The sequence below is a fragment of the Condylura cristata genome, unplaced genomic scaffold (genome assembly GCF_000260355.1).
Source record: "Condylura cristata isolate star-nosed mole 26May11 unplaced genomic scaffold, ConCri1.0 scaffold00008, whole genome shotgun sequence".
Lineage (NCBI taxonomy): Eukaryota > Metazoa > Chordata > Mammalia > Eulipotyphla > Talpidae > Condylura > Condylura cristata.
The window spans coordinates 62,042,554-62,060,399 of NW_004567109.1; the positions used below are offsets into that span (position 1 = coordinate 62,042,554).

At 48.9% G+C, this 17,846-nt stretch overlaps 2 protein-coding genes across 3 annotated transcripts in view; one reads left to right on the forward strand and one right to left on the reverse strand.

Annotated features, from left to right (window-relative positions):
• Nucleotides 1-5,812: 5,812 nt before the first annotated feature.
• On the forward strand, nucleotides 5,813-14,708 carry ARL10 (ADP-ribosylation factor-like 10). Of its 2 annotated transcripts, XR_001145270.1 has the most exons (5): nucleotides 5,813-6,063; nucleotides 6,655-6,856; nucleotides 9,456-9,631; nucleotides 11,264-11,609; nucleotides 11,991-14,708. XR_001145270.1 is itself a non-coding variant. In XM_004679244.2 (4 exons), the coding sequence occupies exons 1-4, from the start codon at nucleotides 5,881-5,883 to the stop codon at nucleotides 11,435-11,437; spliced, it is 735 nt and encodes a 244-aa protein (XP_004679301.1). In that variant the 5' UTR covers nucleotides 5,813-5,880; the 3' UTR covers nucleotides 11,438-14,708. The 2 variants fall into 2 exon arrangements, 1 of the variants encoding a protein (XP_004679301.1); XM_004679244.2 differs by having other exon boundaries at nucleotides 11,264-14,708.
• Nucleotides 14,709-16,050: 1,342 nt separating this feature from the next.
• The window catches only part of NOP16 (NOP16 nucleolar protein), a 4,804-nt gene continuing 3,008 nt past the window's right edge, over nucleotides 16,051-17,846 (reverse strand). The window contains exons 4-5 of the mRNA XM_004679246.2: nucleotides 16,985-17,091; nucleotides 16,051-16,455 (exon numbers count right to left, since the gene is read on the reverse strand). Of these exons, the coding sequence (XP_004679303.1) occupies nucleotides 16,312-16,455; nucleotides 16,985-17,091 (251 nt within the window). The 3' untranslated portion in view covers nucleotides 16,051-16,311. The remainder of the gene's footprint in view (nucleotides 16,456-16,984; nucleotides 17,092-17,846) is intronic.

A 17,846-nucleotide genomic window follows, 5' to 3' on the forward strand; every position in this document is an offset into this window, starting at 1 on the left:
GAGTACCAAATTTAATACCAAAGAAGGGATTCTTTGTCCAGCCAAACCTAAGTAGTCACCCTTGAACTATTCAAGGTGTTATGTAAAATTATGAGGTTTGGGTGGATTAACTCAATTAGAGGACCCTGAAGTCCTCGGGAAAGGAGTTCTCTGTAGAGAAAGACAGACATTTGTTTGTGTAGCAGTCCACTTTACTTCAGAACAGACCTGCACACACTAGCTGCCCCTCTTCTCCATCATCATTGACAAGTAGCATTTACCATGGTAACTATGGGTAATCACTGAGGGATGTTTAGTTAAAAATGGCATTGTCAAATTCTCTTCTGCAAAGGCTGCTCTACCAAGATATGGGAGCTGCACTGCACAGGAAAAGTGGGCAGTATGTATCTTTACATTTAATTTTTAATTGTAGAATATCCAGATGGGAGTATATTTAAAAGGACATGACATGACCCACAAATAGGTATGTTGACTGATAGGACTCTGTCTTCCTTTTTTTTTTCCTCAGAAGAAGGTAAAGAGTAACTTTTTATGATGGATACTGTTCTATAGTAGGTAGAGGTAAAAAGTTAAAAATGAGCTCGGAAAGGGTGGGTTGAGCTGGTCATTGCCTGTATAAGGGCTTCATTCCTCATACTCATCTGCTCTGCTCTGTACCTCAGAGACTAACTCCCGCCAATCTTATTCCCAATTTCCCTTGCCAGCTGGTTAGTGATGGTAATGGTACTCAGTGGCAAGCAAAAGAGACTGGGAAGGACTGATCAGAGAGAAAACATTAAAGGAGCCAAAGAAGGGGAAGTGAAATTGATTCAATTCAGCAAACCTTTGTTAAGCCCAGACTCTGGGCCTTCAGTCACATATACTTAGCAATCAAACAACAAGATGAAAAAGTGGTGGGAGCTTTTCTCTCTCCCTGACATCTAGGCAGCTGCTCTTTCTTGGGAACCATCCCACACCTAAAGCAGAAAGATAGTGGCCAAAAGAAGACAAAAAAGTTGTGGAGGGCCCTCCCTGGTAGTACAACTGGTTAAAGCACAGCACTATGCAGCTATCTGTAGCCACTGCACCACAAATTTGATCCCCAGCCAGGGAGGTGGCCCACATAGTGCAGCAGACCTCCTCTGTCTAGTCTGCTACTCCCCTCAGCAGGTTTTCAGTTGATCTGCCTGTTCTGCTCCCCACACTGTCTCTGGTGAATCTGCTCAGTCCCCCAGCCCCCAACCCCTGCACTCTGGCCTATACCCCAGTTCTTGTGTGCATAAATAAATAAATCTTTAAAAAAAAAAAAGTGTGTGTCATTTCTCTTGTCTGTAAATGAGGACTGATAATTATTCTTCACTTATGGAAGATGAGGCTCAGATGAGATACGAGCACTAAAACTCACGTATGTGCTAATTATTAGTCATGGCGGTTGAAATGATTATTGAACGTTAGAGTAGCCATAAAGTGAAGGATATAAATTGGGTATTCAGACAAAAAAAAGTTTCACCTTCATAATTATAAATGTGTAAAAAATAAAACCAAGATTCTTAAAAAAAAAAAAGTGTGGAGTCATTCAACTCTATTCTCCAGCTTGTTGTGAAAAGTGGAAAGCACGTGCTGGGGTAAAACAAGCAGACTCTGAAAATGATCGGACAAGGCAAAGCAAAACCTGTCATCCTTGCCAGCAACCGCCCAAACTTGAGGCGATCTGAAACGGAATACTAACCCATGTTGGCCAAAACCGACGTCCATCCCTCCAGCGGCAACAACAGGACATGTGTGTGAGAGACAACACTAGAAGCACCACAGGGCAGACGGGTTAAAGTAAACATACAAAATTTTTCTTTGATAAAATTGGCCAGAGTGTGTTTAACAAACAAATAAACAAAACAAAGTGGGGAAAATGCAGGCAACACACAGATGGGCTGAACTCCAGCTGACACATAAGAGCATATCACCTACTCAGGAGGCAGGAAAGGTAAGGCAAGGACAAACTAAACCTTGAGAAGCCTTCAGCTTTCTTTTAAAATGACTTAAAATATGAATGTCAAGGTCAAATCCTTTAAAGAATTTTTTTTTTTTTTTTTTTACTGCAAAGTTCTGGCTAAATATACAGGTGAGAACTATTCTCTGTGAGACTATTCCTGTCTTGCCAGTGAAGAGATCCCAGGAATGAGCTGGTTCCCTGCCAAGTTTTAAGCATCTAGAAGTTTCCCAGGTCAACCTCCATACTGCTTTCCACCAGAGAAGGACCAGTCTGCATTACCAGCAACAATATAAGGGGAGTTCCTTTTCCTCCACATTCTCAACAGCACTTGTTTGAATTTTGTTTTTTAAGATTTATTTTATTTGTACATATAGACCTGAGGTACAGGCCAGAGGTGTGGGGGTGAGAGGATTCATCAAAGACAGAGTGGGGAGCAGAACAGGCAGATGTACTGAAATACACTGCTGAGGGGAGCAGCGGGTGAGACAGGAGAGGTCTGCTGCACCACATGGGTCAGCTCTCTGGCAGGACATACGGATCTAAACCATGCCTCAGTGGCTGGCAATAGCTTGACATCACTGAGAATTTAATCCTTGTGCCATGCCACCATAAAGGCCCAGCACTTGTTTTTGATCTTTTTGATATGGGCCATTTTCACAGGAGTGAGGTGGTTTCTTATTGTGTTTCTGACTCAAAGTTCTCTGATGATTTAATAGTGAGTATTTTTTCATGTGCCTTCTGGCCATTTGCATGTCCTCTTTTGAGAACTGCCTTTGTAGCTCTTGTTTGTGTGTTTTGATTTTTTTGTTTAGCAATTCTGCCTATTTTTTGGTTTGGTAATTTTCTTTTTGTTGAATTGTGTGGGTTCTTTGTAAATCTTTGATATCAGTCCCTTATCAAATTATGGTGCACAAATATTTTCTCCCATTCAGTTAGGTGTCTTTTTTATCTTACAGTTTCTCTCTCTGACATTTTATTACTATAAGCCACAGTAAGAAATATTTACCTGGTGCCCCAGCATATACAGGTGTGTATACACACACATTTAAAACAAGTTTCATGAAATGTTTTTTTTCCACTTAATTTTCATTTTATAATAAAATAATATAGTTGTTACCCATTAAATTTGATCACTAATATTCTTGAAATATATACTGTTAGGCTCTATACGTACTGTTAGGTTCTATCCCCAACCATTTCTCACTTGTTCCCAGAGAAGTGATTTGTTTGAATGTGGATTTGGGGGAAGACAATAGATGGCTCCACCCAGGTGATTCTGGCACTTTCCTAGCCCTGACCACCTGCAGAGAGGGTGGGTCAGGATGCCCTCAGCCTACCTTAAAAGGTCAGCAGATGCTCATTAGGCAGCTTCTTGTTCCGTTTAAGTAGTGAAGCAGTTAAGTTTCCCAGGTCTGTTTGGACTGCCACATTCCCGGGCCTGCTGCCTGGGGGAGGCTGTTGCTTGGATTCTGCTGTTTACTGGAGCAGAAAGTTCCTGCAGTATACTTCTGGTCCACAGTAGTAGCTATGGCTACCTTGACCACCTTCCCAAGCAGTAATGAATGCTTATGCTATGATGGGTGGGATGACAAGATTCCTCATACAACCTGCATAAAACCTCACCATTCATGTACCTCACAGCTCAGTGTTTTGGGACTGATCCCACTGAGCCTGCCACTGTGACAAGTAAATCTCTCTCTCCACCTCCCTGAGTACCATCTGATTTCTCTGGGAAACTGCCGTAACAGTACCTATCCCTTCTGTTTGGTGACAGAGACATTCTCACCATTAATATTCGCAATACTCTTGCTTTTGCTTGATTTGTTATGTCACAGATCTAGTGGCTAATCAATGTTTTAGGGGAAATATAGTTGGGGGTTGGGAGCTCCAGCCCTCTGCTCACTCTTTTGGTTCCACAGAACTTGATTACTAATTGTCTGCTATTCATCAAAAGACTTATTAACATAAACAACCAACTAACATAGTTTGTATGTTATGTATTACACATCATATATAGTAGTCTTAAAAAAGAATATATAAAGGACATAAGAAAAAGTAAACTTATAGTACTGTACTTAGCTATATTATAAATTTATATTATCTATTTACAAGCAAATCTGACTATTAGTGGCCCCATACAGTTAAGTGGGAAACCATATTAGCAAGCCTATTTTGGCTGACATCTAATCCACTTTCTTCAATTCAGCATTTACTGACAACAAAAATGACATTTTTTTCTTCATTTAGCAGTATCCTTAGTCTTCTCAATTTCAAATTTTGGAAGAGAAAGTATTATTTCTTTTTTTTTCTTTAAAGATTTATTTATTCATACAGAACTGGGGTACAGGCGTGGTGAGAGGATTCAGAGTGGGGAGCAGAACAGGCAGACTGACAAAGTATACCCACAGCAGGTGAGTCAGGAGATATCTGCTGCGCTATGTGGGTCACCTCACCTGTGGGGGATCAAACTCACACTGGGGCAGGGGATCCTACTCATATTGAAGTGGCTGTGGCCAGCATACAGTGCTGTGCTTTAACCCACTGTGCCACCAGGGAGGGCCCAAAAGTGTTATTTCTTAACCTGCTGTTATGGACTACATGTTTGGGCATCTCCAACATTCATATTTGAAACCCTAACACCCGATGGGAGGTTTTGAGATTTATACAAGGGAATGAAGGTAGGTCCCCATCATAGAATTAGTGTCTTTATGGGAGGAAAAGAACCTGAGGTCTTTCACTGTCTCTCTGCCATGTGAGGCTACAATGTGGCTGTCTGCAAGGAAGAGGCACTTATGGGGTACACTGAGTCAGCTTGCATCTTGATCTTGGATTCCTTTGCCTTCAGAACTGTGAGAGAAAGGTCCTCTTGTTTTTCACCCAGTCTACAGTATTTTTATGGCAACCCAGCATTTCACAATGTTAAAGGTGCCAGGAGGTGAAGTATCTCAAATGTTACATCTGATATACCAACAAGAGAGTTGTTAGAGATGCAGGTGAAACAGATTCTCCAGGTGGGCACAGAGAAGTGGGAATTGTATCTTATCCAGAAATGGGTCTGAAAGTAAAGAGAGAGGGGAGACCTGAGAGATGTGAGCATGTGTGGGTTGCTAGGAAATACCTACTAAGAATAGATTAGGAGGTGCAATTTTATTTAATTCTAACCTAGTCTACAACAAGGTTTGGGTGGCTTACAATAAAAACACCCAACAGCCCCTCGTAGGGTACCCCTCTGAAGGACCTCAGGCTGTTGATCGTACCTCTTGGTGCTACTGCACCTGGAAGCCTTGATGTCACCAGGGGTGACACCCCACAAGATGGTGAGTTCTAAACACTCTGACCCCTGCTTCATCACTGTGCAGATTCTCGAAGTTGCTAAGGGAGGGTAGAGGGCACTAAGGGAACAGGGTTCTAGTAAGGCCACTGTATTCGCTAACTTGCTACCTCAAGGCCATGCGCTCTGGCCTCAATTCTCTTCCCAAGATTTTGCAGGATGCCCACAAGACAGATGGCTTGGGCTTGAAGGCACACTGCACCAGTGCTTTACAGGCTACTTCATCCCTGGGCTTGGCTTCCCCTCTCTCAGGCACCGAGAGGAGTAACCGAAAACAGCCTTAGCACACACGAGCTCGGTGGATGCCAGCATCGCCGATTTCCGACCGTCCAGGCTCGGCCTTCCTCTCCATGCCGTTAACTTGCAGAGGGAGCGGGGTGATCCCCAAGCTCGGGCCGACGCCCCCACTTCTTTCGCAGGGGAGCGGGCGGCCAGTCGCGACAGCGGCGGTGCATTGTGGGGCTTGTAGTGTAGGGCTAGGGGCGGGTGGGCGCGGCCGCGGCAGTCGCAGCGGGGCCATCTTCAGCGGGCCGGCCGGCTCGGCCAGTGCCGCCCGCATCCACGTTCCTCGCCCGGGGCCATGGCGCCGCGGCCGCTGGGCCCCTTGGTGCTGGCGCTGGGCGGCGCCGCGGCCGTGCTCGGCTCGGTGCTCTTCATTCTCTGGAAGGCCTACTTCGGCCGCGGACGGGAGCGGCGCTGGGACCAGGGCGAGGCCTGGTGGGGCGTGGAGCCTGCCCGTCTCCCGGAGTGGGATGAGTGGGAGGTGAGTGCCAGCCGGGGTCTGCGCCTCACGCGAGCGCCAGGATGGGGCACTTAGCCGCGCGGGTGGGCGTGCGGCGGGCCAGGGATGAGCCGGGGAACTGAAGGACTGGTGGGCGTTTGGGTCGATGGGTGGCGCCCTGGTCGCCACGGTACTCGGGCTCCCTCGCCAGAGTGGGAGTCGAGGGGCGCGGCCCCGCGCTGTCGCCGAGCTCGCGCCTGGTCCAGCCCGCGCCCTGCCTGCGCCCGCGCCTGCGCAGTGCCCGCGGCGGCGTGGCCCGGCCCGGGGGACGCCGGGAGAGGTCGCGAACTCCGCCCCCTCGGAAAGCCGGCGGCGGGGCGGTGCGTGCGGGCTGCGCAGTGCTGCATGGGGCGGGGCGAGTATCAGCTTCCGGAGCCCCAGGCCCGCGAGGTTGGGCTTTGGCCGGCGCCCACTCGGCGGAAACCGGGAGAGCGCTGTCTGAGATGCAGAACGCCACAGGCAGCGCTCGTCCTGCCGCCCCAGGCCGCACCTGCCCACCTCCGACGGCTGGAGGGCGGGCTGGTGCCTTTGGGCAGTGAGGAGGTGGGCCTCAGCCTGACCCGTGCCCCGCAGCCCCAGGACGAGGAGGACGAGGAGCCGGCGCTGGAGGAGCTGGAGCAGCGCGAGGTGCTGGTGCTGGGGCTGGACGGTTCGGGGAAGAGCACGTTCCTGAGAGTGCTGTCCGGGAAGCCGCCGCTGGAAGGCCACATTCCCACCTGGGGCTTCAACTCCGTGCGGCTGCCCACCAAGGACTTCGAGGTGGACCTGCTAGAGAGTGAGCAGACCGCCCCTCACCTGACACACGCGCACAGTCCCACCGCCCCATCACCGCAATTGAACCCAAACCTCGACTCTGCCTGGGGGTGGCGCCAAAATGCTTCCTGCACCGGACTTGCCTGTGTATGAAATGCCCCCGGGGCACAGGATACCGCCCGTCTCCCTCCCTATGCATAGGGCCCATCGTGATGAGGCATCTCCAGTTTGGTCACCTGTCCCTCACCCCTGCAGTAGCCAGTGTGCCTGCCACCCACATGTTAACAGCATAACAGATACTTGCAGGCATTATTTAATAAAATTTTCCCAACAGTTCCTTAAAAAGAAGAAACAGTAATTATCCTCACTATAAACACGAGAAAACACACAGAGGTGTAGCAAGTTAAATAATTTATCCAAGTTCACCTAGCATACCAATCTGCTAATGAAGACCACCTATAGCCTGTGTTACGCACCATAACTCTATTACTCTTTTACGGAGGGTATTTGCTGTTTCATCTGTCCCTTGCACACACTGTTCTCTTCATTTCTGCAGCCCTTCCTTTACAAGCTGACATGCATCCTTCAAGATCTAGGCCAAACATGATATCCCTGTGAGACTTTCTCTGCCACTGCCCCCCTCACCTGCCCACACTGTCACGGCCTCCTCGCCAGCTCCCCCAGCTTTGTTAGGGGATTCTCTGGGCTTTTGCAGTTTGGGGTACATAAAGCTTATGTCCCTGACTAGGGCCCGTTCAGAGCCCGTATCTGAGAGCAGCCCCCTGCCGCAGCCCTAAGCTTTTCAGGTTCTGGGAAGAGGTTAGTGGAGAAGGTATTGAGAGGGTGCAGTACTTAACCACCTGTGCCCAGTTGCAGACTCTGGGAAGGTGGAAGTCCTAACCGCCAAAGGACTTGAACCATGAAGACAGAGTGGGTTTGCTTTATAGCCAGGTGTGGGGTCAAACCAAGGATCTAGCTATTGGCTGAGTGGGCCCAGTTCCTCTGACCTGTTCTGGCTACATCTGACCTTCCTGTTTGTCGCAGTGATATTAGTCTGGGATTCAGTCCTTTCAGCAAGCTTTCCCAGCCTCTCCCTCTTGTGCCAGGGCACTTGAGCCCTCTCTATCTGACAGAGACTTAACTATACCCTCCCTCCCCCCAACCATGGGAGAAGGGTTACTGGTGTCTGACCAGTAACAGTCCAGGCCCAATAGAACCACTCAGCCTAAATTCAAACCCAGATCTCCCAGTCGAGTCCTGGGGCTTTCCTCCCACAACTTTGCTGTGGTCTTTACAACACCTAGATCCCACCCAAGGCTCTCTGTAGGTTGCTGATGAGCCTTCCCACTAGCTCCAGTATCCATTTAATTCACTGTTTCTATCATCTTCAGCCTTCAGTAGATTTAACATCTGCCCACATCTTCCCACTTCACCACCTACAAGGTCTAAGCCACTATCATCTCAGTACTGCAACACTCTCCTCACCACTCTGCGCATCCACTTTTGTGCCCAGCATCTGCCAGAAATATGCTCAGAAACCCCATATCAGGTCACTCTTGCTTCCCACCCCTATAAGGGGCTCCCCGTAGCCTCATTGTGGCCTTAAAAGGCCCTACGTGGTCCAGCACTGGCCAGCCTTGCCAGTCAGGCTTCCCTTCTGGGCCACCTTGACTGTTCCCTCTATTGGTAATGCTTTACTCTGCGCCCTTCCACTGCAGCTCCTTGTCACCCCAGACTCAGCTCCATGCCCCTCGCCCCATTGCTTTCACTTATTTTCTGTTTTATTTCTGTCTTTTCTGAAATGTATTGATAAGTTATTTCTGTGTCTGTCCTGGTGACGGAGGGAGCTCCTTGAGGCCAGAGCTCCTGCCTGCCTTGCTCACCTCTGTATCCCCAGCACCCAGATCAGCGCTTGGCACCTAGTAAGCACTCAGTAAATACCTGTTGAGTGCCTGCTATGTGCCAGGCATTGTGCTGAGGGCTTTGGGGGGATCCAGAGGTAAATGGCTCTATCTAGCTTTAAAAAGAGATTAGAGTCCACAGATATCAGAAGTATAACCAGAAGCATCAGGATGCAGGGTGACTGATGGGGACGTACACAGGGACAGAGAGGAACAGGACGACAGCCCAGGTTGGGGTACTATATAAGTAGGCATGTGGTACAAGAGTGAGTGTGGCACTTTTGGAAAGTGAGGTGACCTTATTGAATGAGAGAAACTAAATGGAGAATGGCTGTGTGTAGGTGGGTTAGGGCTTCCTGGCCTCTGACCACAGCCACCACCGACCCAGAGGAAGCTAAGCCCAGGAGGAAGAACTGGAGAGTGGCATTTCCTGAGTACCTACCATGTGCCAGTCCTATGAAAGGTTCACTGTGTATGGTACCTTTGGGTTTTGCTGCAGCTTAGTAGATAAATTCGGTGGGACCGATGCTGGAAGAGAGCAGCATACCCTGGGACATGCACCTGTTTGGAGCTACAAGCAGGTCTGCATGGCTCTGGAACCTGTGGTCTTTTCCTTGTTGTGGGCGGGTGGAGTCTGAAGTCAGAAGAGGGTGGAGTTAGGGCTCCATGTAGAGAACCAAGACCAGGTAGGCTCTGAACTGGCCCCTGACCTCTCCTCAGTCGGTGGCAGCCAGAACCTGCGCTTCTACTGGAAGGAATTTGTGAATGAAGTGGACGTGCTGGTGTTCATGGTGGATTCGGCTGACCGGCTGCGGCTGCCCTGGGCCCGTCAGGAGCTGCACAAGCTGCTGGACAAGGACCCTGACCTGCCTGTCGTCGTGGTGGCCAACAAGCAGGTGAGGGCCATGGGAGGCCAACTCAGTCCGACTGGCTTGATCCGATGTCCCTGCTGGCAGGGACGGGGGGCACTGGAGAGGGATTCAGGCCCAGGCCATGATGGAACCTTCGGCTGATTCACCAACCCACCCCTCTTCTACCTATGTTCTTTCCTCATTCCTAAGCTTTCTCTGCCCTCCTCTTTGCCTCCCTGCCATCTTTCATCCTGGTGAAATTGGAAAAACCTCATTGTGTTTAAGTACACGATATATACCAGGTGTGGTTTGAATGACATTTTCTGTTGTGCTTCCACTGACCCTGCAAGGTACGGGATATGCCCAATTTTTGCGGAATTGCAAACTCAGAAAATTTTGTGATCTCCCCCAGTTGTGCACCTTGAATGTAGTGGAATTGGGATGTCTAACTCCAAAATTGTATCTTTTCTACTCTGTGCCATCCTGATGACTTCTGGCTTAAGTGACTAAGAAGTGATGGCAAGTTGAACAGACTAAATAAGAATTAAATTTACTGTGTGCTTACGATGTGCAGGCACAGTGCTGAGCACCGGATAGGCATGGCCTTACTTTCACCCTACAGAAAACCCACCATCAGCTCTGCTGTTATCCCTTTTACCAGATTTGGGCTCATGTGACAAAGCTAGGACTTGAACGCAGGTCTTCTTCCAAGTGTCCACTTCCTGTGGCTGTTTTTCACCACTCCACCATACTACTTCCTGGTGCCAGAGGCGGCCTTCATCCTTGCAGACCTAGCGTGCCATCCTCAACACCAGGAGAAACTGCCCCAGGCCACAGTCCTGCCGTGTTTCCTCTTGCCTTGCCTGTGTCCCTGTGAGCTGCATGTTTCCTGCTGCCTCAGATTCCTGCAGGAAATACCTGACCTTTTATAAATAAGTGAACATCTGTCCCCATTTATCTGTTCTGGTCTATCAGTGCCCACTTTGATTTCAGAAGTATCCGGTTTGGACAGTGAATAACTGTCATAATGATTGTGAACCTACGGGAGAGAAAATTTAAAGCCGCAGCATTCAATACATTGCTTCAGTGCAAGAAGCATTGAAGAATGTAAGAAGAATCATTTTAACCTCAGATTAGGGTTGCAGTAAAAATGTACCATCATAGCCATGCACTGTGGTTTCCTCTTTTTCTCCCCAGCCAGTATCTAGCAATTTGGAGGAGTGAGGCCCTTGTCTGGACATCGCCCTGCTGTAAGATCTTTCCACTGTTGAAACTTCCACTTAGGAAACTGACCTAGGATTCCTAAAATCATGATCTTGGTCATCAAACCAACCCGAGTCTGGAACCTAGATGTTCCACTTAGTATTGAATCCATGGATGAATCACTTCCCTCCCCCACCCAGTTTCCTCACTAAGTGCAGATCGTGAGAATGAAATGACTAAGTGCCTGTCACAGTGCCTGACTTAGCAAAAGTGCTGTTTGCCACCGTAGTGGCAGATGACAGAGTCAACAAAAGAATGGCAGAGATGAACCCAAGGGGCCCAGAAGCCAGTTCTGGGAACTTAGGCCAGTGTTTGCCCTGGGGGAGCGGAAGAAGAGTGGTTTCTTGGATGACCTGGGTGGGTGTTTGGGAAACATTGTCACCTTTATTCCAAATGGCTTGTGTTCTGCCCCAGGACCTGAGTGAGGCCATGAGTATGGTGGAGCTGCAGCAGGAGCTGGGTCTGCAGGCCATCGACAGCCAGCGAGAGGTTTTCCTCCTGGCAGCCAGTGTCTCCCCTGCAGGACCCGGCTTTGAAAACCCCGGCACCGTGCACATCTGGAAACTACTCCTGGAGCTTCTCTCCTAGTCAGCGCGCCCAACTGCTCGCCCCAGCCTTGAGAACCCCAGTTCTGCTGCTCCCGTTCTTCCTGGCCTGGGCCTGGGGCAGGCGCCCCAGGCAGCACCCATTCTCCCTCCTTGATCCCCTTAAGACAGTGCCTGGGCCACATGGAGAACTTCACCAAAGCCCTCCTAGTTAGGTGGGTAGCCCTCGGGCTAAAGCAGTAGTGGGTGAGGCCAGTGGTGGGAAAAGTGTGTGTCTGCTTCATTCCATCTAGAATAGGGTCCAGCTTTTGTCCTGAAGGCATCCTTCCCTGACCTGAACCATGAACTTTCAGTGGGTTCTTTTCTCCCCTTCCAGTGGGTCCTGGTGGTTGAGGGCCAGTGTAGGTATCAGGAGTACTCCCAAGCTAGAAGGTCCCCTCCTGGTGACTCCATGCACAGGTGGGTTGTGGGTTCCCAGTCTGCATTTCCTGCTGCCCCACCTCTGCCCAACTAGCTAGTGGCCCTGTGCAATCCCTGCCTCCAGGGCCTTCACTTTTAAAGAGAGGTGATATCCATGTCTTTTTCTGCCTTGGAAGGATGTTTTCCAGCCCCGAGGAAAAAGGTGAAGGATCAAAAGAGCTTTCTGAAGACCTCCCTGCTTTCCCCTAAACTGTGTTCTGACTGGCCAGTCTTTCTCTCTTACTTGCAGACTAAGTGGTATTCAACCCCTAACAAGAAAAAAACTAAACTTTTCCCTCTCTCATCTGGAGACAGAAACTGCTGCTACTGCACTAACTGTGCCAGTGCCCGTGTTTACATTAGCCTGGGGAAGGAAGGCGCCATGTCCCTGGGGGAACATCGCCCACCAGATGGGTCAGAACTGCTTTCTAATTATTTATTTATTTATCAAAGGAACAGACCAGGGTTTTAGGCTCTGTTTCTAGGTGCTGTTACCAAAACCCCAGGTGATTGTCACGGGGAATTTGGAACTTTGAGGAAAATAACCAGAATCAAGAATGACCTTTGGATGTTAATGGAGATAGAGCTCTGACTTCCCCACCCAGCTATAATTGGTACCTTAATACTTCTCACTGATCCACCTGAACTTAAACACCACGATATTGAAGGGACATGCGTCTCTTGTGTAGCGGTAACAAACGGAGAGGACATTGAATCATGCGAGTCCAGCTCCAAAGAAATGGAATCACAGTCCAGCCAATTGGAAGTCCTTGGGTCCATCATCAGCCTTTCTGGACCCGTAGGTTCCCCAGCTAAAGCAAAATTGGACGGAGTTTCTGGCATTCTCTCCAGACCGCCTTCCACGATTCTCGTTTCCGGTCATCAGCCAGTGTAAAGACTGTCTGTGTTGACTTTTCTCTTTAGTGCAGGCAGAAGAAGGAGCCTTTTGTCTGTCAGGGGCCACTGAATAATGAGCAGGCACAAATGGACATTTTGCTTTTAATTGAGAACAGAGACTGTGCCTTCCTTTCATTTGACATTGACTGTGTGTGCTTCAATTCCAGGCTATGACCACACTAGGAGAGAAGTGGGGAGGGGTTGTGGGCTGGGAAGCTTCTGGATTTGAGAACTGAGCACAGACGTGGGAAGAATAGTCTACTGAGCGTGTGGGCTGCAGAGATTGGAATGGAGTCCAGTCCTTTGAACTGTTGATGAAATTTTTGCATTAACAAGTGATTTTTCTGCTTTTATTTAAAATATTTAAGGAATGACATGAAGTATAGCATAACCTTTGAAACTGCTGCCAACTTTTCATTTTGCCATTGGAAGGTCAAGCAATTTCATTGTCTTACAAATTCTACCCTATTCTCTGGTGCTTGAACCAGCAGTATTGAGGGACTTTTTCTTCTAATTAGGAACTGCGTTTGGTCCATTAAGTATCATGCTGTAGTCCAGTTTTAAATACCCAGTGGAATAGCCTTTTAAGTATACCTACTTGAGGAACTTTGAAAGACTACTCAAGTTAACAGCTCCCAGTGACTCATGGGGGGAGACACAGCACGGAAGGTGTGGAAGATGAAGCATCATCCCTCCCACACTTAACTAACCCAGAGCATAGACCTTCTGTTGGCCTGTGGGGTGCCTCACCAGGTTTGTGACTGACAGCTGCTTTCCTCTGTGGGGACTGCTGGCCATTATCCAGGCAGGGTGCCAAACAGTGCCCATCTGCTTTGGTTTCTGCCAAGACCAGACTGGCCAAGCCTGGGCTGGGGGAGGGTCAGAACAGCTTACCACCTGCCTGTGCTACATTTAACCATTTGCTCCTTAGTGGGACTTTGATTCAGGAGCCCAGATCTCTAGCCCTTGGGAACCAGTCCCATGACCTGGACCTGCTATCAGTGTGGTCCCTAAGCTGGCCTGGGTGAACCTCTCCCAACTCTGCTTGACTCCCCAGCTACCTACTCACTTGGTCACAGGACAGAATTCACAAGCAAATTCTGGATATGAGAGAGGAGGTGGCACTGACCATACCATGCCCATTCTTTATGCCAAAGGGAAGCCTCCACTTCTACTTGAACTTGCACCTGCATCGGAGCCTTCTGTTTTCAAGAGTTAAGTGAAGCGGCAACTTTCTGGTTTTGCCGTCCCACACCTATTGCCATCCCTTTTGAGAAGAGGCCAGCTGGGCCCAGAGTTGCACATGCGGAGGATCTGGGCAAGAGAGCTTTGAAGTTTAAGACTGCTGGGACCACACCTTGAACTGGCTGCCTATTCCAAGCCTCTTGGGCGCATCTTGGTGCCTGGAACTGCAGGTGTTGGGCTTGTGCTGAGGTGGTATCCAGCTCTAAGGACCAGGGAGGAGAAGTCCATCCAGCTCAGCCTCCTGGTGGTTAGCAGAGAGGTGCTGATGAAAATATCTACTCTGGCCCTCTACCTGAATGAAACACCAGATTTTCAAAAAAAAGTTTCCACTTGCCTTTGAAAAACACTGTATTCTTGCGCTAGTTTAGTAGCAACTGCCAGCATTTTGAACCAGCTGCTTATTTCTGTGGTGTCATATATAACTGCCTCAGACCTCAGTCTGAGTGGCCAGCCCAAGTGGCTGGCTGCTCACTCATCTTCAAAGCCCTCTAGTCACTGTGGAAAAGAGGGTCTCCATCTCTTCCTCATCTGCTGCCTCCACTAGATGGGCCCATTCAGGGTCAAAGTCAGGATTCCATCAAAGATCTGGAAGTAAAAGGCCCTGCTTCCCAGCCGTGCCTGTGAACCTAGGCCTCGGGGTTACCATGGAACCAGCTGCACAAGACAGTCATTGGCTATTTGAGGTAGACAATAAATGCCAAAAACTGATGTGATTTCAACTGATTTGGAAGCCTCTGTGCTGGGTGCTTAGTCTCAGGGAAATGTGGAGGGTAAGCCCAGGGCACCTATGACACAAAAAGCCAGACAGCAGGTCTCATTCACGTGGCCCTTTGGTCCACACAAGGATGGTAAGGAACAATGGCTTTGGGGGGGGGTGGGGGGCCAAGGGAGATGTCCTCCCATGTACCCCCCTTGCCAGCTGTTTGAATGAGGGCACAAAACTGTGTGTCAGCTGTTCACAGGCACCTGCATTAGGCCTAGCTCTACTTCCAGGCAAGGCCCCAGCATCCAAATCCAGTCTTACAGGGGGTGCCAAGCTGGTAAGAGGCAGTTACAACTGAGGGAGGTACTGCTGCAGGAAATCTGGGGAATAGGAGCTACTGGACATGGCCAGGGGCTAGGGTAGAGTGGTACTGAAGACTTGAAGATGGCATCTGAAGGGGACAGCCTAGTCAAAGGCCTGAATTTGGAAGGTAGCAAAGGATGAAAGCACCAGGGCCACCTCAGAAAGGGACACTAGAGCCCTGCTGCAGTGATTAGACTGGCTACTGGCATCCTCCCGGCCCTTCTAGTCTCTAGCCTGCCTCAATGTGTCAGTTGACAGGCTGCCTTCAGGGGCCAAAGGAGACAATGACAAGCAAATACCCAGGGTTAGCTGTGGGGGAGTCAAGACTTGAACCCCCACACTGATGGCTCTCAAGCCTCAAATTCCTAACCTGTTAGATGAGATTAAAAAAACACGATAGTATTTTCCATGAAATGACCTATATAAAAACACTAAATCATTTCAAGGGCAATGAGGAGGACACAGCATCAAGACTTAGAAAATTCCCAGGGCCCATCCCACACCCGCCCTACAATCCTCCTCTTCACTTAACACCCCAGCTGAGAGGTCTGCCACAGAGCATGGCCACCAGTATTTCCCACTGAGTATTCAGTGGTCTACTATGTGTTCTCAGAAAGCAGGTCTGGAGCCTCGGGTTCCTGTCAAGCCTAGGCCAATATAAGCCACATGAAACTGAGCAGTGAAGGGATGAAGGCAGACTGGGAGGGGCCACACAGCTCCTCACCTTTTGGCATTGAGGTAAGGTAGCACTTGGCAAGGCAGCCCCTTCCAGGCAGCCCAGGATTCCTGGCAGGCTTCCATGGAAGGGTTTGACGTTACACAGGAAACCAAGGCAGAGCAGTGGAAGCAGAACAGGGGAGGAGAGGGATGCTGTGCCTAGGCTGTGGACACAGTACAGCCCAGGCTGGTTGGACTCTGCTTGGTCAAGGGCTTTTAAGGGGCAGCCCCAAAACTTGGCAGGAGGGTAAAATCCAAAACCACCCAGGCAGTAAAAGAGCCTTGTTTTATTATGTACAGACTGTATTCAAAACAAACCATCTACCTGAAATGGCAGCGTCCAATATTTCCCAGAGTCCCCAGGACATAAACGAGCCTGTGGGAGTCAGCTCACTCCCAGAGAGGGAAGTGTGTATCTTTCGGTTCCATAGGGTTTGGCCAGCCTCAGCTGTGGCCACACTCGTTGCCTTAAACCCTGGCTCCAACTTTACAGGTCCAAAAGGAGGCCTCAGACCAGGGCAGGTAGAAACCAGTCACTCCACCTCCATCTTATTCTTCTGCAAGGAATCCATGAAGGTTTGCCACTCTGCTGGGTAAAAACGTTTATAGACGTTGATCTTATTCCGAATCTGTTTGGGGGTATCTTGATAGTAATTCTTCTCATCTCGTGCCATAGCCTAAGAAGGAAGAAGGGCAATTTGAGGAGGGCTGAGGAGACAAAGGTCCAAATCCCAACACTGCCCCCATTGGGCAAGTCTCACACTTCAAAGCCATAGTGTATATGGGGAAATAGAAACAAATGCCTCACGGATAGAGGAGGTGGGGTCAATGTGCAGATTCACTCATAACTAACTGAGCCCTCTATAGGGGTCCAGTTTAGCCAGATCTTTCTTTTTAGAGAGAAGTAAAAATACGGACTTCAATTTGAAATCTCCCATAATTACAATGGCAACTAGTTCAAGTTCTTTGAAAATACCATGCAAGCAAAACCACCTCTCTCTCTGGGTGGGATATGACCCACAGGCCGCCCAGCCCAGCCTAGCTATGCACATTCTGATGATCGGATCCATTTCCAAGTCTTTGTCCTCAGTTTATGTCCAGTTTGTCTCAGGAAATACACTAGGTAAGCAGATCAAACCCCAAATGATTCAGGTTGCCTTCCCAAGGAGCCCAAGTGGTTCTTCGTGTCTAACCTGAGCCACTCACCTTATAATCCTCCCCATGGTTCTCCACCATGTATCGGACATAGTCAATGAGGTCCCGAGACAGAGTATTTTCTTTCTTTTCTGGGAGGCTGGCTTCTGCTTCCAGGTCTGGGGTGAGAAACCAGGAGACAGGAGGTGAGGCTTGGCTTCCAGTACAACTTACCCTGTCACCCCTACGCCTAAACCCAAGCCACAAGAGTTGCCACATCAGCCACCTGATGAGTTTTGCCTCTCCATCCCCAAATTCAGTGCTAGGCTGTTACACAACTGGCTGTCATGTGGCATCTACCTGAAAGGCAAGTCATCACTTTCTGGGCTTCAGCTGGGTAAAAGGCAGACACTAAATTCATAATCTCTACTCAGAACCAAGTGCTGGAGACAGAGATAAAGATACACTCCAGACAGGGCAGGGATCCCTTCCAGCTCTGAAACTCCTGGAGAGCTCTTAAAGTATAACAATAATAACACCTGAGATGGAAATTTCTGATAAATGAGAACTAGAGCTTCAGAACCAGAGCCCAGGCATCTCACTGCTCCATGTGAGAGAAGCAGCCAAGCTGTAGAACCAAAAACGGTTTCACTCTTCCCTATTTCTCACCTATGAAGGGAGAAAAATAGCTACCTTACAGAAAAGACAGTCAAATTTTATCCAAGCAGTTAAATACTAAAAATTTGCTTTATAGTGAAATCTACCTTTGACTTGGTTGCCAGGGTTTGGGGAGAAGAGAAAGTCTAGAGTTGTTTAATGGGTACAGAGTTTCAGATTTGTCAGATGAAAAGTTCTGGACATCTGTCCCATAATAATGTAATTATATACCTAACACAACTGAGCTATTTAAAATGTATACATTAAAAATGACCAA

Excerpts from the sequence above, each read along its gene's own strand:
- ARL10 (XM_004679244.2), top strand. The coding sequence starts at position 5,881 with ATGGCGCCGCGGCCGCTGGGCCCCTTGGTGCTGGCGCTGGGCGGCGCC. Across the intron at positions 6,857-9,455 it reads CGAGGTGGACCTGCTAGAGA|TCGGTGGCAGCCAGAACCTG; the intron begins GTGAGCAGACCG and ends ACCTCTCCTCAG. Across the intron at positions 9,632-11,263 it reads TCGTGGTGGCCAACAAGCAG|GACCTGAGTGAGGCCATGAG; the intron begins GTGAGGGCCATG and ends GTTCTGCCCCAG.